The sequence below is a fragment of the Oncorhynchus keta genome, chromosome 23 (assembly GCF_023373465.1).
Source record: "Oncorhynchus keta strain PuntledgeMale-10-30-2019 chromosome 23, Oket_V2, whole genome shotgun sequence".
Lineage (NCBI taxonomy): Eukaryota > Metazoa > Chordata > Actinopteri > Salmoniformes > Salmonidae > Oncorhynchus > Oncorhynchus keta.
The window spans coordinates 7416135-7440895 of record NC_068443.1 but is presented as its reverse complement, the minus strand read 5'-3'; the positions used below and the strand labels follow the sequence as shown (position 1 = coordinate 7440895).

The window sequence follows — 24761 nt, the reverse complement described above, 5'->3', positions numbered from 1 at the left end:
CCTAGGAAAGACAACAACAACATAGTTACAGCCTAGGAAGGACAACAACATAGTTACAGCCTAGGAAGGACAACAACAACATAGTTACAGCCTAGGAAAGACAACAACAACATAGTTACAGCCTAGGAAGGACAACAACAACATAGTTACAGCCTAGGAAAGACAACAACAACATAGTTACAGCCTAGGAAGGACAACAACAACAACATAGTTACAGCCTAGGAAGGACAACAACAACATAGTCACAGCCTAGGAAGGACAACAACAACATAGTTACAGCCTAGGAAGGACAACAACAACATAGTCACAGCCTAGGAAGGACAACAACAACATAGTCACAGCCTTGGAAGGACAACAACAACAAAAACAACAACATAGTTACAGCCTAGGAAGGACAATCTAAATACTTGTGGCCTATAGGATAACACCACAAATAGGTCTGCCAAGCCAACAAGAGCCGCATAAGTCCAAGTTTCTCTGCCCATACATGACCTGAGTGTATCCCCCATGACTAAGTCAGTTTGGATAAAAGTCTCTGCTAAATGGCATGTCAAAAATCTTCAGGTGGTAGCTATGGCAACAGATTGGAGTTTCCCCTGTCATGTGATGTTAGAACCCCTACCTCATCGAGAGTGTAGTGTAGAACTACGGTGTTGTTGGCCATCATTAGTTTCCTCTTCGTCAAAGCCTCCACCAGCAACTCCTGTTTGACCTATAGGAACAGAGCAGACTGTCAGCGGTTCGACCTATAGGAACAGAGCAGACGGTGTACAGGTGGTCCATTAGCTTGAACAGGTGATATAATGAAGATATTGATTGACTGATTGCTCTAGCTTGAGCAGACGAGACAAATATGGTTTGTTTTCAAATTCAATAAGGCGCCATTATGTAGTATCAATAACAGCTAATGCTGAATTCATTATGTAGTATCAATAACAGCTAATGCTGAATTCATTATTTGACCATTTGAAATAGTCATAAATAGACACTACTCAAAATCCATCAGCAAAATAAGTAGATGTATTTCTCTACCTCCAGGAGGTCAGACAGGGTATAGAGGACATCTGCTGGCCCCGCCTCCAGCCCCTGGCCGTCTTCCGATTGGCTGTACGTCACGTTGCCCAGGTACAGGATGGCAGAGAGCACAGAGAAGATCCTAAAAGTAACACACATTTAGGTCACTATACACCTGGGCTGCCCAATACACCTGGGCCCATATTTACAAAGCATGACAGAGTAGGAACGCTGATCTACGATCATCTGTTTTGCCTTTTAAATAATAATGATCAGCACTCCTGCTCTGAAAGTCTTTGTGAATACGTGCCCAGGATTACAGAGCATAGGCTGCACAACAGCATACAAGACACAATACCATTGTATTTACTGCTCTCACTGGCTAGTAGTGATTAACATGGGTAACCGGGATCCTGAGACTGTCCCGGGAACACTCTTCACATTTCCTGAAAACATTTTAAAATGACAAGACCTGGGAAATTACCTAATTAGCCCCCAAATGTCGCACTAATGCAATTCCACACCCCCAAAAATGGCTACAAATAAACAAAGCACATTATGCAAACAGGTTGTCATGGAAACCTTTAGCCTAGCGTATTTACTTCACACACAGTGGCCATAAATTCAAAGCAGAAGCATAATTGACACCGCCGGACTGCACACGCGATGCAAATACACAGAGAGAGAGAGAAGAGAGAGAAGAGAGAGAAGGAGAAAGAGAAAGAGAAAGAGAAGGAGAAGGAGGAGAATGAGAAAGAGAGAAAGAGAGAGAGAGAGAGAGAGAGAGAGAGACTCTGCCCCAAAACTTTAACATCAAAAGGTTGGACATTGAAACAATATTTTGCACTCAAATTATGTGAGAAATGGTTGGTGGGGCTTCAAACAATAATCATGTAAAATCAGTTGTTGTTTTGTGATATCATTAACTTCTTGGGGACAGGGGGCAGTATTTCACATCCGGATGAAAAGCGTGTCCAAAGTAAACAGCCTGCTACTCAGCCCAGAAGCTAAGATATGCATATTATTAGTAGATTTGGATAGAAAACACTCTTAAGTGTAACTTTTCAATGGGTTTTCATTGGGAATCTATATTTCGGATCGTCTTTGCTGAAGTTCCTAACGCTTCCACTGGATGTCAACAGTGTTTAGAAATTGGTTGAGGTTTTTTCTTTGAGAAATGAAGAAGTAACACTGGTCAGAAAGAGGCTCGAGTCTAGTGTACTCTTTGTTAGAGGCGTGTGACCTGAAAAGCTCGCTCCACATCGTTTCCCTTCGGTATTGAACACAGATAATCCAGTCTTCAATTTTATTGATTATTTATGTTAAAAAAAACTGAAGTTGTATTAGGAAAGTAGTTTGACATGTTTGAAAGTGTACAGGTAACTTATGAGACATTTTGTAGTCATGTTGCACGACTTGGAACCAGTGTTTTTTCTGGATCAAACGCACCAAATAAATTGACATTTTGGATATATATGGACGTAATTAATCGAACAAAAGGACCATTTGTGATGTTATGGGACGTATTGGAGTGCCAACAGAAGAAGCTCGTCAAAGGTAAGGCATGAAATAGATCTTTATTTCTGCGTTTTGTGTCGGGCCTGCAGGGTTGAAATATTATTTTCTCTCTTTGTTTACTGGGGTGCTATCCTCAGATAATAGCGTTGTTTGCTTTCGCCGAAAAGCCTTTTTGATATCTGACACGTTGGCTGGATTCACAACAAGTGTAGCTTTAATTTGGTATATTGCAAGAGTGATTTCACGAAAGTTTAATTTTTATAGTAATTTATTTGAATTTGGCGCTCTGTATTTTCACTGGATTTTGGCCAGTGAAAATATACCAGAGAGGTTAAGGTAGGTATAACTAAATAACAGTAACTCCACAAATGTATACGCCCCAGTTATCAGATTTACATCTAAATGTTGTGGAACTGATATGATTAAATATGAAACTATTTGTGAGAAGATTAAATGTTATTTTAGTCTTCTAAATTAGATCATTGTTTTTCAAGTCAATAACTACGCCCACGTGAGCACAAACATTGTGGCAACGTGATGGAACCGTCCTCCAAAGAAAGGGCATAAAAGCACTGCTAATGAAATTATCATTAGACCAAAAACATGCCGGCTTGCTGCCGGTGTGTAGAGTGGTTCTAGCTAGACCCTGAAAAATCAACCATAGAAACCATAAAACGTGCAGCGATGGCTACACATTGAAATGGTTGCAATTTAAATATAGACCAGTACATTGCCGGGTTGCTACTGGTGTGTAAAATGGTTTAAAACTGCTAGACCAGTATGTATACGTGCAGAGTGAGCTGAATACGTGACAAATGGTCTAAAACTACAAGAACCCTCTGTAACTCGACGAGTGAAGAAGAATAGACTAAGACACGCGCCGCCTGCAGCTCTGCATGTAAAGTAGTCTAGAACTTTGACCAAAGACACCAGGAAGATCTTTTCAAACAATCTTTGGAACATCTGATATATCCATTCTAACGAACACTTGCCTGAACAAAGAAAGCCTACTTCTACAACTGAGGACATTGTGACCTCTGGTGGACAACCAGAGACTTACACAATCAGAGACTTCTGTCAAACTACTCTCCACAGACGGACCGGGTGATTTCAACAGAGAGATGACAAAGACATACACGTGTAAATATATATATATATACACATTGCAATTATTCTTCAATGAGCGGTCATTCATATGCAATGTATTCATATTCCCATGAGCATAGCTTCCACATGTATGTACAATAAGTTGACTCTGTCTCTCCCTCTCCTTACATGCCCCTCCCTTTTCATTGTGTACCAAGCCCTCATATTGGATTAGTCCACTAGGGACTTTTCATTACATTATGTTAGTAATCAACATATAATCTATCCTGAGTGTGTGTTTATGTATTTCTGTGTGATTATTTAGTTAGTTAGGTAATAAATAATTAATCCAATGTGTATCGCTGAATCATCATTTAGACTAGGGTGCAGATTTGAAGTCAACAAGGTTCAGAATGAGACTGATACGAGGTAATAATAATGAATGGATAACTAATAGGATAACAATATATTCAGAGTTAATTCGGAAACCAGTAACTTATTAAAACAAACTTTTTCTGTGGTGCCCCAAGATTGCTAATGAGTTAATTGTTCCATGATTAATTTAATCTCGTAATAATTAGAAACAATAGTTAATTGATTTGATAAAATAACAGTCATCGCATTAATGGTAGTCACAAGCTAGAATATAATTACATAAAGATACACCTCTAACAGGTGAGTAACTGAGTTATACTAGAGATACACCTCTAACAGGTGAGTAACTGAGTTATACTAGAGATATACCTCTAACAGGTGAGTAACTGAGTTATACCTCTAACAGGTGAGTAACTGAGTTATACTAGAGATATACCTCTAACAGGTGAGTAACTGAGTTATACTAGAGATATACCTCTAACAGGTGAGTAACTAAGTTATACTAGAGATATACCTCTAACAGGTGAGTAACTGAGTTATACTAGAGATACACCTCTAACAGGTGAGTAACTGAGTTATACCTCTAACAGGTGAGTAACTGAGTTATACTAGAGATACACCTCTAACAGGTGAGTAACTGAGTTATACTAGAGATATACCTCTAACAGGTGAGTAACTGGGTTATACCTCTAACAGGTGAGTAACTGGGTTATACCTCTAACAGGTGAGTAACTGAGTTATACTAGAGATACACCTCTAACAGGTGAGTAACTGAGTTATACTAGAGATATACCTCTAACAGGTGAGTAACTGAGTTATACTAGAGATATACCTCTAACAGGTGAGTAACTGAGTTATACTAGAGATATACCTCTAACAGGTGAGTAACTGAGTTATACTAGAGATACACCTCTAACAGGTGAGTAACTGAGTTATACCTCTAACAGGTGAGTAACTGAGTTATACTAGAGATATACCTCTAACAGGTGAGTAACTGAGTTATACTAGAGATATACCTCTAACAGGTGAGTAACTGAGTTATACTAGAGATATACCTCTAACAGGTGAGTAACTAAGTTATACTAGAGATATACCTCTAACAGGTGAGTAACTGAGTTATACTAGAGATATACCTCTAACAGGTGAGTAACTGAGTTATACTAGAGATATACCTCTAACAGGTGAGTAACTGAGTTATACTAGAGATACACCTCTAACAGGTGAGTAACTGAGTTATACTAGAGATACACCTCTAACAGGTGAGTAACTGAGTTATACTAGAGATACACCTCTAACAGGTGAGTAACTGAGTTATACTAGAGATACACCTCTAACAGGTGAGTAACTGAGTTATACCTCTAACAGGTGAGTAACTGAGTTATACTAGAGATACACCTCTAACAGGTGAGTAACTGAGTTATACCTCTAACAGGTGAGTAACTGAGTTATACCTCTAACAGGTGAGTAACTGAGTTATACTAGAGATATACCTCTAACAGGTGAGTAACTGAGTTATACTAGAGATACACCTCTAACAGGTGAGTAACTGGGTTATACTAGAGATATACCTCTAACAGGTGAGTAACTGAGTTATACCTCTAACAGGTGAGTAACTGAGTTATACCTCTAACAGGTGAGTAACTGAGTTATACTAGAGATACACCTCTAACAGGTGAGTAACTGAGTTATACTAGAGATATACCTCTAACAGGTGAGTAACTGAGTTATACCTCTAACAGGTGAGTAACTGAGTTATACCTCTAACAGGTGAGTAACTGAGTTATACTAGAGATATACCTCTAACAGGTGAGTAACTGAGTTATACTAGAGATATACCTCTAACAGGTGAGTAACTGAGTTATACTAGAGATATACCTCTAACAGGTGAGTAACTGAGTTATACTAGAGATATACCTCTAACAGGTGAGTAACTGAGTTATACTAGAGATATACCTCTAACAGGTGAGTAACTGAGTTATACTAGAGATATACCTCTAACAGGTGAGTAACTGAGTTATACTAGAGATACATTTACATTTACATTTAAGTCATTTAGCAGACGCTCTTATCCAGAGCGACTTACAAATTGGATATACCTCTAACAGGTGAGTAACTGGGTTATACTAGAGATATACCTCTAACAGGTGAGTAACTGGGTTATACCTCTAACAGGTGAGTAACTGAGTTATACTAGAGATATACCTCTAACAGGTGAGTAACTGGGTTATACCTCTAACAGGTGAGTAACTGAGTTATACTAGAGATATACCTCTAACAGGTGAGTAACTAAGTTATACTAGAGATATACCTCTAACAGGTGAGTAACTGAGTTATACTAGAGATACACCTCTAACAGGTGAGTAACTGAGTTATACTAGAGATATACCTCTAACAGGTGAGTAACTGAGTTATACCTCTAACAGGTGAGTAACTGAGTTATACCTCTAACAGGTGAGTAACTGAGTTATACCTCTAACAGGTGAGTAACTGAGTTATACCTCTAACAGGTGAGTAACTGAGTTATACTAGAGATACACCTCTAACAGGTGAGTAACTGGGTTATACTAGAGATATACCTCTAACAGGTGAGTAACTGGGTTATACTAGAGATATACCTCTAACAGGTGAGTAACTGGGTTATACTAGAGATATACCTCTAACAGGTGAGTAACTGGGTTATACTAGAGATATACCTCTAACAGGTGAGTAACTGGGTTATACCTCTAACAGGTGAGTAACTGAGTTATACTAGAGATATACCTCTAACAGGTGAGTAACTGGGTTATACCTCTAACAGGTGAGTAACTGAGTTATACTAGAGATATACCTCTAACAGGTGAGTAACTGGGTTATACCTCTAACAGGTGAGTAACTGAGTTATACCTCTAACAGGTGAGTAACTGGGTTATACCTCTAACAGGTGAGTAACTGGGTTATACCTCTAACAGGTGAGTAACTGGGTTATACCTCTAACAGGTGAGTAACTGAGTTATACTAGAGATATACCTCTAACAGGTGAGTAACTGAGTTATACCTCTAACAGGTGAGTAACTGAGTTATACTAGAGATATACCTCTAACAGGTGAGTAACTGGGTTATACCTCTAACAGGTGAGTAACTGAGTTATACCTCTAACAGGTGAGTAACTGGGTTATACCTCTAACAGGTGAGTAACTGGGTTATACCTCTAACAGGTGAGTAACTGGGTTATACCTCTAACAGGTGAGTAACTGGGTTATACCTCTAACAGGTGAGTAACTGGGTTATACCTCTAACAGGTGAGTAACTGGGTTATACCTCTAACAGGTGAGTAACTGAGTTATACCTCTAACAGGTGAGTAACTGGGTTATACCTCTAACAGGTGAGTAACTGAGTTATACCTCTAACAGGTGAGTAACTGGGTTATACCTCTAACAGGTGAGTAACTGGGTTATACCTCTAACAGGTGAGTAACTGGGTTATACCTCTAACAGGTGAGTAACTGAGTTATACCTCTAACAGGTGAGTAACTGGGTTATACCTCTAACAGGTGAGTAACTGGGTTATACCTCTAACAGGTGAGTAACTGAGTTATACCTCTAACAGGTGAGTAACTGAGTTATACCTCTAACAGGTGAGTAACTGGGTTATACTAGAGATATACCTCTAACAGGTGAGTAACTGGGTTATACCTCTAACAGGTGAGTAACTGAGTTATACCTCTAACAGGTGAGTAACTGAGTTATACCTCTAACAGGTGAGTAACTGAGTTATACTAGAGATATACCTCTAACAGGTGAGTAACTGAGTTATACCTCTAACAGGTGAGTAACTGAGTTATACCTCTAACAGGTGAGTAACTGGGTTATACCTCTAACAGGTGAGTAACTGGGTTATACCTCTAACAGGTGAGTAACTGGGTTATACCTCTAACAGGTGAGTAACTGGGTTATACTAGAGATATACCTCTAACAGGTGAGTAACTGGGTTATACCTCTAACAGGTGAGTAACTGAGTTATACCTCTAACAGGTGAGTAACTGGGTTATACCTCTAACAGGTGAGTAACTGGGTTATACCTCTAACAGGTGAGTAACTGAGTTATACTAGAGATATACCTCTAACAGGTGAGTAACTGGGTTATACCTCTAACAGGTGAGTAACTGAGTTATACCTCTAACAGGTGAGTAACTGAGTTATACCTCTAACAGGTGAGTAACTGGGTTATACCTCTAACAGGTGAGTAACTGAGTTATACCTCTAACAGGTGAGTAACTGAGTTATACCTCTAACAGGTGAGTAACTGAGTTATACCTCTAACAGGTGAGTAACTGGGTTATACTAGAGATATACCTCTAACAGGTGAGTAACTGAGTTATACCTCTAACAGGTGAGTAACTGAGTTATACCTCTAACAGGTGAGTAACTGGGTTATACCTCTAACAGGTGAGTAACTGAGTTATACCTCTAACAGGTGAGTAACTGAGTTATACCTCTAACAGGTGAGTAACTGAGTTATACCTCTAACAGGTGAGTAACTGAGTTATACCTCTAACAGGTGAGTAACTGGGTTATACCTCTAACAGGTGAGTAACTGAGTTATACCTCTAACAGGTGAGTAACTGAGTTATACCTCTAACAGGTGAGTAACTGAGTTATACCTCTAACAGGTGAGTAACTGGGTTATACCTCTAACAGGTGAGTAACTGAGTTATACCTCTAACAGGTGAGTAACTGGGTTATACCTCTAACAGGTGAGTAACTGGGTTATACTAGAGATATACCTCTAACAGGTGAGTAACTGGGTTATACCTCTAACAGGTGAGTAACTGAGTTATACTAGAGATATACCTCTAACAGGTGAGTAACTGGGTTATACTAGAGATACACCTCTAACAGGTGAGTAACTGAGTTATACTAGAGATATACCTCTAACAGGTGAGTAACTGAGTTATACTAGAGATATACCTCTAACAGGTGAGTAACTGAGTTATACCTCTAACAGGTGAGTAACTGAGTTATACTAGAGATACACCTCTAACAGGTGAGTAACTGAGTTATACTAGAGATATACCTCTAACAGGTGAGTAACTGAGTTATACTAGAGATATACCTCTAACAGGTGAGTAACTGAGTTATACTAGAGATATACCTCTAACAGGTGAGTAACTGAGTTATACTAGAGATATACCTCTAACAGGTGAGTAACTGAGTTATACTAGATATATACCTCTAACAGGTGAGTAACTGAGTTATACTAGAGATACACCTCTAACAGGTGAGTAACTGAGTTATACTAGAGATATACCTCTAACAGGTGAGTAACTGAGTTATACTAGAGATATACCTCTAACAGGTGAGTAACTGAGTTATACTAGAGATACACCTCTAACAGGTGAGTAACTGAGTTATACTAGAGATATACCTCTAACAGGTGAGTAACTGAGTTATACTAGAGATATACCTCTAACAGGTGAGTAACTGAGTTATACCTCTAGGTGAGATATACCTCTAACAGGTGAGTAACTATAACTGAGTCTAACAGGTGAGTAACTGAGTTACTAGAGATATACCTCTAACAGGTGAGTAACTGAGTTATACTAGAGATACACCTCTAACAGGTGAGTAACTGAGTTATACTAGAGATATACCTCTAACAGGTGAGTAACTGAGTTATACTAGAGATACACCTCTAACAGGTGAGTAACTGAGTTATACCTCTAACAGGTGAGTAACTGGGTTATACCTCTAACAGGTGAGTAACTGGGTTATACTAGAGATATACCTCTAACAGGTGAGTAACTGGGTTATACCTCTAACAGGTGAGTAACTGGGTTATACCTCTAACAGGTGAGTAACTGAGTTATACCTCTAACAGGTGAGTAACTGGGTTATACCTCTAACAGGTGAGTAACTGGGTTATACTAGAGATACACCTCTAACAGGTGAGTAACTGAGTTATACTAGAGATATACCTCTAACAGGTGAGTAACTGAGTTATACTAGAGATACACCTCTAACAGGTGAGTAACTGAGTTATACTAGAGATATACCTCTAACAGGTGAGTAACTGGGTTATACCTCTAACAGGTGAGTAACTGAGTTATACTAGAGATATACCTCTAACAGGTGAGTAACTGAGTTATACTAGAGATATACCTCTAACAGGTGAGTAACTGAGTTATACTAGAGATATACCTCTAACAGGTGAGTAACTGAGTTATACTAGAGATACACCTCTAACAGGTGAGTAACTGAGTTATACTAGAGATATACCTCTAACAGGTGAGTAACTGAGTTATACCTCTAACAGGTGAGTAACTGAGTTATACTAGAGATATACCTCTAACAGGTGAGTAACTGAGTTATACTAGAGATATACCTCTAACAGGTGAGTAACTGAGTTATACCTCTAACAGGTGAGTAACTGAGTTATACCTCTAACAGGTGAGTAACTGAGTTATACTAACTGAGTAACTACTATACTAGAGATATACCTCTAACAGGTGAGTAACTGAGTTATACTAGAGATATACCTAACAGGTGAGTAACTGAGTTATACTAGAGTTATACCTCTAACAGGTGAGTAACTGAGTTATACTAGAGATATACCTCTAACAGGTGAGTAACTGAGTTATACTAGAGATATACCTCTAACAGGTGAGTAACTGAGTTATACTAGAGATATACCTCTAACAGGTGAGTAACTGAGTTATACTAGAGATATACCTCTAACAGGTGAGTAACTGAGTTATACTAGAGATATACCTCTAACAGGTGAGTAACTGAGTTATACTAGAGATACACCTCTAACAGGTGAGTAACTGAGTTATACTAGAGATATACCTCTAACAGGTGAGTAACTGAGTTATACTAGATATACCTCTAACAGGTGAGTAACTGAGTTATACTAGAGATATACCTCTAACAGGTGAGTAACTGAGTTATACTAGAGATACACCTCTAACAGGTGAGTAACTGAGTTATACCTCTAACAGGTGAGTAACTGATTATACCCTCTAACAGGTGAGTAACTGAGTTATACTAGAGATATACCTCTAACAGGTGAGTAACTGAGTTATACTAGAGATATACCTCTACCTCTAACAGGTGAGTAACTGAGTTATACTAACAGGTGAGTAACTATACCTCTAACAGGTGAGTAACTGAGTTATACTAGAGATATACCTCTAACAGGTGAGTAACTGGGTTATACTAGAGATATACCTCTAACAGGTGAGTAACTGAGTTATACCTCTAACAGGTGAGTAACTGGGTTATACCTCTAACAGGTGAGTAACTGGGTTATACTAGAGATATACCTCTAACAGGTGAGTAACTGGGTTATACTAGAGATACACCTCTAACAGGTGAGTAACTGAGTTATACTAGAGATATACCTCTAACAGGTGAGTAACTGAGTTATACTAGAGATATACCTCTAACAGGTGAGTAACTGAGTTATACTAGAGATATACCTCTAACAGGTGAGTAACTGAGTTATACTAGAGATATACCTCTAACAGGTGAGTAACTGAGTTATACCTCTAACAGGTGAGTAACTGAGTTATACTAGAGATACACCTCTAACAGGTGAGTAACTGAGTTATACCTCTAACAGGTGAGTAACTGAGTTATACTAGAGATATACCTCTAACAGGTGAGTAACTGAGTTATACTAGAGATATACCTCTAACAGGTGAGTAACTGAGTTATACTAGAGATATATACAGGTGATTAACTGAGTTATATACCTCTAACAGGTGAGTAACTGAGTTATACTAGAGATATACCTCTAACAGGTGAGTAACTGAGTTATACTAGAGATACACCTCTAACAGGTGAGTAACTGAGTTATACTAGAGATATACCTCTAACAGGTGAGTAACTGAGTTATACTAGAGATACACCTCTAACAGGTGAGTAACTGAGTTATACTAGAGATATACCTCTAACAGGTGAGTAACTGAGTTATACTAGAGATACACATCTAACAGGTGAGTAACTGAGTTATACTGGTGAGTAACTGGGTTATACTAGAGTAACTAGTTACCTCTAACAGGTGAGTAACTGAGTTATACTAGAGATATACCTCTAACAGGTGAGTAACTGAGTTATACCTCTAACAGGTGAGTAACTATTACCTCTAACAGGTGAGTAACTGAGTTATACTAGAGATATACCTCTAACAGGTGAGTAACTGAGTTATACTAGAGATATAGAGAACTATACCTCTAACAGGTGAGTAACTGAGTTATACTAGAGATATACCTCTAACAGGTGAGTAACTGAGTTATACTAGAGATATACCTCTAACAGGTGAGTAACTGAGTTATACCTCTAACAGGTGAGTAACTGAGTTATACTAGAGATATACCTCTAACAGGTGAGTAACTGTTATACCTCTAACAGGTGAGTAACTGAGTTATACCTCTAACAGGTGAGTAACTGAGTTATACCTCTAACAGGTGAGTAACTGGGTTATACCTCTAACAGGTGAGTAACTGAGTTATACCTCTAACAGGTGAGTAACTGGGTTATACTAGAGATATACCTCTAACAGGTGAGTAACTGAGTTATACTAGAGATATACCTCTAACAGGTGAGTAACTGAGTTATACTAGAGATATACCTCTAACAGGTGAGTAACTGAGTTATACTAGAGATATACCTCTAACAGGTGAGTAACTGAGTTATACCTCTAACAGGTGAGTAACTGAGTTATACTAGAGATATACCTCTAACAGGTGAGTAACTGAGTTATACTAGAGATATACCTCTAACAGGTGAGTAACTGGGTTATACCTCTAACAGGTGAGTAACTGAGTTATACTAGAGATATACCTCTAACAGGTGAGTAACTGAGTTATACCTCTAACAGGTGAGTAACTGAGTTATACTAGAGATATACCTCTAACAGGTGAGTAACTGAGTTATACTAGAGATATACCTCTAACAGGTGAGTAACTGAGTTATACTAGAGATACACCTCTAACAGGTGAGTAACTGAGTTATACTAGAGATACACCTCTAACAGGTGAGTAACTGAGTTATACTAGAGATATACCTCTAACAGGTGAGTAACTGAGTTATACTAGAGATACACCTCTAACAGGTGAGTAACTGAGTTATACTAGAGATATACCTCTAACAGGTGAGTAACTGAGTTATACTAGAGATATACCTCTAACAGGTGAGTAACTGAGTTATACCTCTAACAGGTGAGTAACTGGGTTATACCTCTAACAGGTGAGTAACTGAGTTATACCTCTAACAGGTGAGTAACTGAGTTATACTAGAGATATACCTCTAACAGGTGAGTAACTGGGTTATACCTCTAACAGGTGAGTAACTGAGTTATACCTCTAACAGGTGAGTAACTGAGTTATACTAGAGATATACCTCTAACAGGTGAGTAACTGAGTTATACTAGAGATATACCTCTAACAGGTGAGTAACTGAGTTATACCTCTAACAGGTGAGTAACTGAGTTATACTAGAGATATACCTCTAACAGGTGAGTAACTGAGTTATACTAGAGATATACCTCTAACAGGTGAGTAACTGAGTTATACCTCTAACAGGTGAGTAACTGAGTTATACTAGAGATATACCTCTAACAGGTGAGTAACTGGGTTATACCTCTAACAGGTGAGTAACTGAGTTATACCTCTAACAGGTGAGTAACTGAGTTATACTAGAGATATACCTCTAACAGGTGAGTAACTGGGTTATACCTCTAACAGGTGAGTAACTGAGTTATACCTCTAACAGGTGAGTAACTGAGTTATACTAGAGATATACCTCTAACAGGTGAGTAACTGAGTTATACTAGAGATACACCTCTAACAGGTGAGTAACTGAGTTATACTAGAGATATACCTCTAACAGGTGAGTAACTGAGTTATACCTCTAACAGGTGAGTAACTGAGTTATACCTCTAACAGGTGAGTAACTGAGTTATACTAGAGATATACCTCTAACAGGTGAGTAACTGAGTTATACTAGAGATATACCTCTAACAGGTGAGTAACTGAGTTATACCTCTAACAGGTGAGTAACTGAGTTATACTAGAGATATACCTCTAACAGGTGAGTAACTGAGTTATACCTCTAACAGGTGAGTAACTGAGTTATACTAGAGATATACCTCTAACAGGTGAGTAACTGAGTTATACCTCTAACAGGTGAGTAACTGAGTTATACTAGAGATATACCTCTAACAGGTGAGTAACTGAGTTATACCTCTAACAGGTGAGTAACTGAGTTATACCTCTAACAGGTGAGTAACTGGGTTATACCTCTAACAGGTGAGTAACTGAGTTATACCTCTAACAGGTGAGTAACTGAGTTATACCTCTAACAGGTGAGTAACTGGGTTATACCTCTAACAGGTGAGTAACTGGGTTATACCTCTAACAGGTGAGTAACTGAGTTATACCTCTAACAGGTGAGTAACTGGGTTATACCTCTAACAGGTGAGTAACTGAGTTATACCTCTAACAGGTGAGTAACTGGGTTATACCTCTAACAGGTGAGTAACTGGGTTATACCTCTAACAGGTGAGTAACTGAGTTATACCTCTAACAGGTGAGTAACTGAGTTATACCTCTAACAGGTGAGTAACTGGGTTATACCTCTAACAGGTGAGTAACTGGGTTATACCTCTAACAGGTGAGTAACTGAGTTATACCTCTAACAGGTGAGTAACTAGGTTATACCTCTAACAGGTGAGTAACTGGGTTATACCTCTAACAGGTGAGTAACTGAGTTATACCTCTAACAGGTGAGTAACTGAGTTATACCTCTAACAGGTGAGTAACTGGGTTATACTAGAGATACACCTCTAACAGGTGAGTAACTGGGTTATACCTCTAACAGGTGAGTAACTGAGTTATACCTCTAACAGGTGAGTAACTGAGTTATACCTCTAACAGGTGAGTAACTGAGTTATACCACCTCTAACAGGTGAGTAACTGAGTTATACCTCTAACAGGTGAGTAACTGAGTTATACCTCTAACAGGTGAGTAACTGGGTTATACCTCTAACAGGTGAGTAACTGGGTTATACCTCTAACAGGTGAGTAACTGGGTTATACCTCTAACAGGTGAGTAACTGGGTTATACTAGAGATATACCTCTAACAGGTGAGTAACTGGGTTATACCTCTAACAGGTGAGTAACTGAGTTATACCTCTAACAGGTGAGTAACTGAGTTATACCTCTAACAGGTGAGTAACTGAGTTATACCTCTAACAGGTGAGTAACTGAGTTATACCTCTAACAGGTGAGTAACTGAGTTATACTAGAGATATACCTCTAACAGGTGAGTAACTGGGTTATACCTCTAACAGGTGAGTAACTGAGTTATACCTCTAACAGGTGAGTAACTGAGTTATACCTCTAACAGGTGAGTAACTGAGTTATACCTCTAACAGGTGAGTAACTGAGTTATACCTCTAACAGGTGAGTAACTGAGTTATACCTCTAACAGGTGAGTAACTGAGTTATACCTCTAACAGGTGAGTAACTGAGTTATACCTCTAACAGGTGAGTAACTGAGTTATACCTCTAACAGGTGAGTAACTGAGTTATACCTCTAACAGGTGAGTAACTGAGTTATACCTCTAACAGGTGAGTAACTGAGTTATACCTCTAACAGGTGAGTAACTGGGTTATACCTCTAACAGGTGAGTAACTGAGTTATACCTCTAACAGGTGAGTAACTGAGTTATACCTCTAACAGGTGAGTAACTGGGTTATACCTCTAACAGGTGAGTAACTGGGTTATACTAGAGATATACCTCTAACAGGTGAGTAACTGGGTTATACCTCTAACAGGTGAGTAACTGAGTTATACTAGAGATATACCTCTAACAGGTGAGTAACTGAGTTATACTAGAGATATACCTCTAACAGGTGAGTAACTGAGTTATACTAGAGATATACCTCTAACAGGTGAGTAACTGGGTTATACCTCTAACAGGTGAGTAACTGGGTTATACTAGAGATACACCTCTAACAGGTGAGTAACTGAGTTATACTAGAGATATACCTCTAACAGGTGAGTAACTGAGTTATACTAGAGATATACCTCTAACAGGTGAGTAACTGAGTTATACTAGAGATACACCTCTAACAGGTGAGTAACTGAGTTATACTAGAGATATACCTCTAACAGGTGAGTAACTGAGTTATACCTCTAACAGGTGAGTAACTGAGTTATACTAGAGATACACCTCTAACAGGTGAGTAACTGAGTTATACTAGAGATATACCTCTAACAGGTGAGTAACTGAGTTATACTAGATATATACCTCTAACAGGTGAGTAACTGAGTTATACTAGAGATATACCTCTAACAGGTGAGTAACTGAGTTATACTAGAGATACACCTCTAACAGGTGAGTAACTGAGTTATACTAGAGATACACCTCTAACAGGTGAGTAACTGAGTTATACTACAGATATACCTCTAACAGGTGAGTAACTGAGTTATACTAGAGATACACCTCTAACAGGTGAGTAACTGAGTTATACTAGAGATACACCTCTAACAGGTGAGTAACTGAGTTATACTAGAGATATACCTCTAACAGGTGATTAACTGGGTTATACCTCTAACAGGTGAGTAACTGAGTTATACTAGAGATACACCTCTAACAGGTGAGTAACTGAGTTATACTAGAGATATACCTCTAACAGGTGAGTAACTGAGTTATACTAGAGATATACCTCTAACAGGTGAGTAACTGAGTTATACTAGATATATACCTCTAACAGGTGAGTAACTGAGTTATACTAGAGATACACCTCTAACAGGTGAGTAACTGAGTTATACTAGAGATATACCTCTAACAGGTGAGTAACTGAGTTATACTAGAGATACACCTCTAACAGGTGAGTAACTGAGTTATACTAGAGATACACCTCTAACAGGTGAGTAACTGAGTTATACTAGAGATATACCTCTAACAGGTGAGTAACTGAGTTATACTAGATATATACCTCTAACAGGTGAGTAACTGAGTTATACTAGAGATATACCTCTAACAGGTGAGTAACTGAGTTATACTAGAGATACACCTCTAACAGGTGAGTAACTGAGTTATACTAGATATATACCTCTAACAGGTGAGTAACTGAGTTATACTAGAGATACACATCTAACAGGTGAGTAACTGAGTTATACTAGAGATACACCTCTAACAGGTGAGTAACTGAGTTATACTAGAGATATACCTCTAACAGGTGAGTAACTGAGTTATACTAGAGATATACCTCTAACAGGTGAGTAACTGAGTTATACCTCTAACAGGTGAGTAACTGGGTTATACTAGAGATATACCTCTAACAGGTGAGTAACTGAGTTATACTAGAGATATACCTCTAACAGGTGAGTAACTGAGTTATACTAGAGATACACCTCTAACAGGTGAGTAACTGAGTTATACTAGAGATATACCTCTAACAGGTGAGTAACTGAGTTATACCTCTAACAGGTGAGTAACTGAGTTATACTAGAGATATACCTCTAACAGGTGAGTAACTGAGTTATACTAGAGATATACCTCTAACAGGTGAGTAACTGAGTTATACCTCTAACAGGTGAGTAACTGAGTTATACCTCTAACAGGTGAGTAACTGAGTTATACTAGAGATATACCTCTAACAGGTGAGTAACTGGGTTATACCTCTAACAGGTGAGTAACTGAGTTATACCTCTAACAGGTGAGTAACTGAGTTATACTAGAGATATACCTCTAACAGGTGAGTAACTGAGTTATACTAGAGATATACCTCTAACAGGTGAGTAACTGAGTTATACTAGAGATATACCTCTAACAGGTGAGTAACTGAGTTATACTAGAGATACACCTCTAACAGGTGAGTAACTGAGTTATACTAGAGATACACCTCTAACAGGTGAGTAACTGAGTTATACTAGAGATATACCTCTAACAGGTGAGTAACTGAGTTATACTAGAGATATACCTCTAACAGGTGAGTAACTGAGTTATACTAGAGATATACCTCTAACAGGTGAGTAACTGAGTTATACTAGAGATATACCTCTAACAGGTGAGTAACCGGGTTATACTAGAGATATACCTCTAACAGGTGAGTAACCGGGTTATACTAGTTCTCTCTCCCACACATGCCAGGCCCTGAGGTCAACATCAGATTCCCGCTTCTGTACTGCTCTCTGCATTTCCCCCTGCTATGTCTGACCAGCTCTAACCTGCTGCGGCTAATGGGAGAGAGAGGAGGAATTACTGGATAGTTGTCTGCTGGTACACGCGTACTGTTTTAGTTCCATGAGCCACGAGGTATGACACCAACTCTTCAGGAAAACGATCAGATCAAGGCTGGAGCATAGTACAGGAGATGTTAAGAAGAGAGGGTAAGGTTTCTGAACTATGATAAATGGCTTTTTTAGGGATATTTCGTTCTCTTCTGTCGCTCTCTCTCTCTGTCCACCTCTCCATCTCTCCTTCTCCCTCGATCTGTAACCCTACAGTAGCCATACGTACTGTTTCTTGGTGGGGACCAGGAATCCCACCATCTCCATGGCCTGATGAAGCCTCTTGAACTCACGCCTGAGGTCCTCAGCATCTTCTAAATTAAAGTCCTCCTGCAAAGTGATACAGACCAAGAGAGAGAAAGAGAATGTGTGAGAGAGAAATAGAGAGAGGGGAGAGTGTGTGTGAGAGTGAGAGAAAGAGAGAGGAGAGAGAGAGTGTGAGTGAGAGAAAGAGAGGAGAGAGAGTGTGTGAGTGAGAGAAAGAGAGAGAGAGAGGAGAGAGAGTGTGTGAGTGAGAAAAAGAGAGAGAGAGGAGAGAGAGTGTGTGAGTGAGAGAAAGAGAGAGAGAGGAGAGAGTGTGAGTGAGAGAAAGAGAGAGGAGAGAGAGTGTGTGAGTGAGAGAAAGAGAGAGGAGAGAGTGAGAGAAAGAGAGAGAGGAGAGAGAGTGTGTGAGTGAGAGAAAGAGAGAGAGAGGAGAGAGAGTGTGTGAGTGAGAGAAAGAGAGAGAGAGAGGAGAGAGTGTGTGAGTGAGTGAGTGAGTGAGTGAGTGAGTGAGTGAGAGTGTGTGAGTGAGTGAGAGTGTACCTGTTGGAGGTGTGTTGTTTTCAGGCTCAGTGTGTGTCTGGGTTTCCATTGGTGTGCATAACCCATTAGGACAGGGGTTCCCAAACTGTTTTAGTCCACAACCCCATTTTGATATCTGAACATTCTCATGACCCCAACCATGTGAAATGTATTTATTTACAGCCAATGTTTACTTGTTTTATTTGGGGCTATGGCAGTCAATTGCAAAACATTTTAACAAAACATTCTATATATATTTATACTCCGGACTTCGACATTGCTCATCCTAATATTTCTATATTTCTTAATTCCATTATTTTACTTTTAGATTTGTGTGTATTGTTGTGAATTGTTAGATATTACTGCACTGTTGGAGCTAGGAACACAAGCGTTTGCTACACCCGCAATAACATCTGCTAAATATGTGTATGCGACCAATAAAATTAGATTTGATTGTAACAGTATTTCTGATTGTCTTTTCAACTCACCATCACATACTTTTAATGTGGGGCTATCAATTGCAATTTAGACGGACATAATGCCTCGTTCAAAGCAACTGGAAAATCGGAAATCTAAATAAATAAACGCAAATGTCTCAACTGGCCAATTGCCAGGGAAAATGCAGAGCGCCAGATTCAAATAAAATACTATAAAATTCAAACTTTCATTAAATCACACATGTAAGATACTCAATTAAAGCTACACTCGTTGTGAATCCAGCCAACATGTCAGATTTTTAAAATGCTTTTCGGCGAAAGCATAAGAAGCTATTATCTGATAGCCTGCACCATCTGCACCAGCTGTAAACAAAGGGGTTAGCATATTTCAACCCTGCAGGCGCTACACAAAACGCTGAAATAAAATATAAAACATGCATTACCTTTCACAAGCTTCTTTTGTTGGCACTCCAAATTGTCCCATAAACATCACAATTGGTCCTTTTGTTCGATTAATTCCGTCCATATATATCCAAAATGTCCATTTATAAAGCTTGTTTGATCCAGAAAAAAAACAGCTTACAAAAAACGCAACATCACTACAAAATATTTCAAAAGCTGCCAATAAACTTTGCCAAAATATTTCAAAATACTTTTGTAATACAACTTTAGGTATTTTTAAACGTTAATAATCGATCAAATTGTAGACGGGGCAATCTGTGTTCAATACAGGAATGAAAACAAACCAGCGCCACTTTTCACATCTTGCGCAACTCACAAAAGTGTACCCAGTTCCTAGTTGGCCTACTTCTTCATTGCACAAAGGAATAAAATTCCAAAGACTGGTGACATCTAGTGGAAGCGGTAGGAACTGAAAACAGGTTCCTAAGAAATATCCCTTGGCATTAACAGGTCAGGGAACAGAGAGAGGCAAAAATAATAATAATTCTGAACAGTTAGTCCTCAGGGTTTTGTCTTCTACATAAGTTCTGTTATACTCACAGACATGATTCAAACAGTTTTAGAAACTTCAGAGTGTTTTCTATCCAAATATATGAATAATATGCATATCTTATATTCTTGGCATGAGTAGCAAGAAGTTGAAATTGGGCACGCTACTTATCCAAAAGTGAAAATTCTGCCCCCTAGCCCCAAGAGGTTAAGACTACTGGGGGGAAAAATGAGTTCCGACTGGGAAAAATCATTTTGAAAGGATTTCCAAGTTAGGAACTTTGGCCTCTTTCTAAAGCTCAGGCTTTCCCACCAGAAGATCACTGACATCACGATTTCACCTTGTTTTTTCCCCGAGTTCTCAGTTGCCTTGAAAGCACGTTTTTCTCACCCCCACTAATGAGATGGGTGTGTTTGATGCATGTCGAGTCGGAGCTTCTCAAAATCAGGGGGCGTGGCAAACAGTGCGCACCTCATCTCTGCCTAGTAAATTTAAAAAATATATATCTATCGTCACTTCCAACCTGGATGGATATTTGGTTTTAATGCAGATGAGAGCACTTCTGAATCCAGCTTCACACAGACATGAGCTGGCGAAGGTAAGTTTTACTGCTCTGAGGGAGACTTGAGTCAGGAACCAAAACTCTTCCGTAGAAAGAAACTAGAATGCCCACTCTAGTCACACCCCGACCTAACCAAAATAGAGAATGAAGGATCTCTAAGGTCAGGGCGTGACAAATAGGGAAGTAAATGGGATTCTTTTTTTTAATATAAAATTATATAATTTCTCCTGCCTATACATAAATAAAAACAAATATTAAAAATAGTTCACCAGAAAGCTTAGCCTAGACTTTCCTTGGCTCATAGCGCTCTAGCAACTCCGTGTGGCAGACCGGGTTGACCTCGGTCGTCAGTTGAACGATGTTTCCTCCGACACATTGGTGCGGCTGGCTTCCGGGTTAAGCCAGCGGGTGTTAAGAAGCGCGGTTTGGCGGGACACATATCGGAGGACGCATGACTCGACCTTCACCTCCCGAGCCCGTTGGGGAGTTGCAGCGATGAGACACGATGGAAATTGGGGAGAAAAAGGAGGTAAAATTAAAAATATAAATAAACTATAGTTCCTCACAGTAAGCTATTTGAAAAATCTTTCCAACAATCTCCCCTCGATAATCACCTATTCTCAGTGTGAAAGAGCAATGGAGGTTATAGGCCTACTGCTTCATTGGCCTATTGGATATGAGTTCCATTCGCTCACTTCTTTCAGTGGTGGAAAAAGTACCACATTTTAAGTAAAAGAAAAGTAGAAAAGTAAAATATCAAAAGTGAAAGTCACCCAGTAAAATACTACAAAAGTTAAAGTATAAATCATTTCAAATTCTCCTTATATTAAGCAAACGAGGCGGTACCATTTTCTTCTTCTTAAAAACAAATGGACAGCCAGGGACGCACTCCAACACTCAGACATAATTTACAAACGAAGTGTTTAGTGAGTCCACCAGATCAGAGGCAGTAGGGATGGCCAGGGATGTTCTCTGTTTAGTGAGTCCACCAGATCAGAGGCAGTAGGGAAGACCAGGGATGTTCTCTGTTTATTGAGCCATCCAGATCAGAGGCAGTAGGGAAGACCAGGGATGTTCTCTGTTTAGTGAGTCTGCCAGATCAGAGGCAGTAGGGATGACCAGGGATGTTCTCTGTTTAGTGAGCCCTCCAGATCAGAGGCAGTAGGGATGACCAGGGATGTTCTCTGTTTAGTGAGCCCTCCAGATCAGAGGCAGTAGGGATGACCAGGGATGTTCTCTGTTTAGTGAGCCCTCCAGATCAGAGGTAGTAGGGATGACCAGGGATGTTCTCTGTTTAGTGAGCCCTCCAGATCAGAGGCAGTAGGGATGACCAGGGATGTTCTCTGTTTAGTGAGTCCACCAGATCAGAGGCAGTAGGGATGACCAGGGATGTTCTCTGTTTAGTGAGCCCTCCAGATCAGAGGCAGTAGAGATGACCAGGGATGTCCTCTGTTTAGTGAGTCCTCCAGATCAGAGGCAGTAGGGATGACCAGGGATGTTCTCTGTTTAGTGAGTCCTCCAGATCAGAGGCAGTAGGGATGACCAGGGATGTCCTCTGTTTAGTGAGCCCTCCAGATCAGAGGCAGTAGGGATTACCAGGGATGTTCTCTTGATAAATTAGACCATGTTCCTGTCCTGCTAAGCATTCAACATGCAACACATACTTGTGGGTGTCAGGGAAAATGTTTGGAGTAAAAAGTACATTATTTCCTTTAGGAATGTAGTGAAGTAAAAGTTAAGTAAAGTACAGATAGCACCAACAAGAAAGTACTACTTAAGTAGGTTTTAAGTATTTTTTACACCAGTGAGTTCTTTAGCCAATGGATCACGGTGTATCAAAGTGTCCATATGGCGGAGGTTGGGGATCTCGCATGAGCTTTTTATCATTTTAATTCAGATTCTTATGATTAAACCACATGCCAACGATTTTGAGAAACAAACTTTTTTATTTATTTATTTAAATGAAACTGTTCCGCGAAAACGTGCACATGAAAATCATAACTGGCACGCAGACTGGTAGAAATTAAATCAATTGTAAGCTTTCCTCAAGCTTGAAACTCTCGCGCCACATAATGACTTCTTTATAAATTAACTACCTCCACGTTTCCACGGTGGGATTTTGCCTATAGGCTACGTTGAAGCAAGACATGCCTCATAATATGAAATAAAACGGTCAGGTTTCAAAACAAATGAGTATGTTTTAAAAATACACACTTCCTGTTATCTGCACTTGAATTGTGAATAAAACAATTAAGTATAATTTCCAAATGCATATTTCCTCCAGCTCACATTGTAAAGTGGTGGTGATGCGCTGATGGCCCGTTGCTTGCAGTTGAATTGTGAATGGGAGGTGGTGCGCTTCAATTACCAGTTGAGAAATAAAAATAGTAGCTCTTTTTTTTAAATCATGCACCACAATTGTTTTTAACATGCAATCGCATTTTTAGAATTGTTGTGCAATGAGTGGGCTTCTAAAAGCATGTTTAACTCCAGCTGCAAGAGGAGCATTAGGAGAAATCCCTCTCAAAATAAATCTCTGTATGCTGTGCGTGTGATAGTTGTGTTGGACAAATATAAAGATACATGATGACTAACGAAAATGAACACAATTTATTTACACTATATTATCCAAATGAACCTAGAGATCGATAAGCATGACGGTCGAACGTATTTCCATTGATAAATAAAAAGTATTATTTTACAATGGGATGTTTTTCACCTGGTCATTGTGGCAACAGTAACAGTTTTATTTATCAGCTTTTCATTTGTTTTTTGTTTTGTTTTTTTAAATCGGCCAAAAGCTGGCAAATCCCCGGTGTGTGTGTGTCCCTGTTGTAGGTATGCGTAGTCTTCGGGCTCAGTGTGTGTGTGTGTGTGTGTGTGTGTGTGTGTGTGTGTGTGTGTGTGTGTGTGTGTGTGTACCTGTTGTAGGTATGCGTAGTCTTCGGGCTCAGTGTGTGTGTGTGTGTGTGTGTGTGTGAGTGTGTGTGTGTTTACCTGTTGTAGGTATGCGTAGTCTTCGGGCTTAGTGTGTGTGTGTGTGTGTGTGTGTGTGTGTGTGTGTGTGTGTGTGTGTGTGTGTGTGTGTGTGTGTGTGTGTGTGTGTGTGTGTGTGTGTGTGTGTGTGTGTGTGTGTGTGTGTGTGTGTTTGTTTACCTGTTGTAGGTATGCGTAGTCTTCGGGCTTAGTGTGTGTGTGTGTGTGTGTGTGTGTGTGTGTGTGTTTACCTGTTGTAGGTATGCGTAGTCTTCGGGCTCAGTGTGTGTGTGTGTGTGTGTGTGTGTGTGTGTGTGTTTACCTGTTGTAGGTATGCGTAGTCTTCGGGCTTAGTGTGTGTGTGTGTGTGTGTGTGTGTGTGTGTGTGTGTGTGTGTGTGTGTGTGTGTGTGTGTGTGTGTTTACCTGTTGTAGGTATGCGTAGTCTTCGGGCTTAGTGTGTGTGTGTGTGTGTGTGTGTGTGTGTGTGTGTGTGTGTGTGTGTGTGTGTGTGTGTTTACCTGTTGTAGGTATGCGTAGTCTTCGGGCTCAGTGTGTGTGTGTGTGTGTGTGTGTGTGTGTGTGTGTGTGTGTTTACCTGTTGTAGGTATGCGTAGTCTTCGGGCTCAGTGTGTGTGTGTGTGTGTGTGTGTGTGTGTGTGTGTGTGTGTGTGTGTGTGTGTGTGTGTGTTTACCTGTTGTAGGTATGCGTAGTCTTCGGGCTCAGTGTGTGTGTGTGTGTGTGTGTGTGTGTGTGTGTGTGTGTGTGTGTGTG

At 39.5% G+C, this 24761-nt stretch overlaps 1 protein-coding gene across 2 annotated transcripts in view; it reads right to left on the bottom strand.

The window, feature by feature from the left end:
• Positions 1-24761, bottom strand: part of LOC118401753 (unconventional myosin-IXb-like) — a 101185-nt gene that overhangs the window by 47385 nt on the left and 29039 nt on the right. For both annotated transcript variants that reach the window (XM_052476086.1, XM_052476085.1), the window contains exons 6-8: positions 18507-18607; positions 1033-1156; positions 623-712 (exon numbers count right to left, since the gene is read on the bottom strand). In XM_052476086.1, the coding sequence (XP_052332046.1) occupies positions 623-712; positions 1033-1156; positions 18507-18607 (315 nt within the window). The remainder of the gene's footprint in view (positions 1-622; positions 713-1032; positions 1157-18506; positions 18608-24761) is intronic.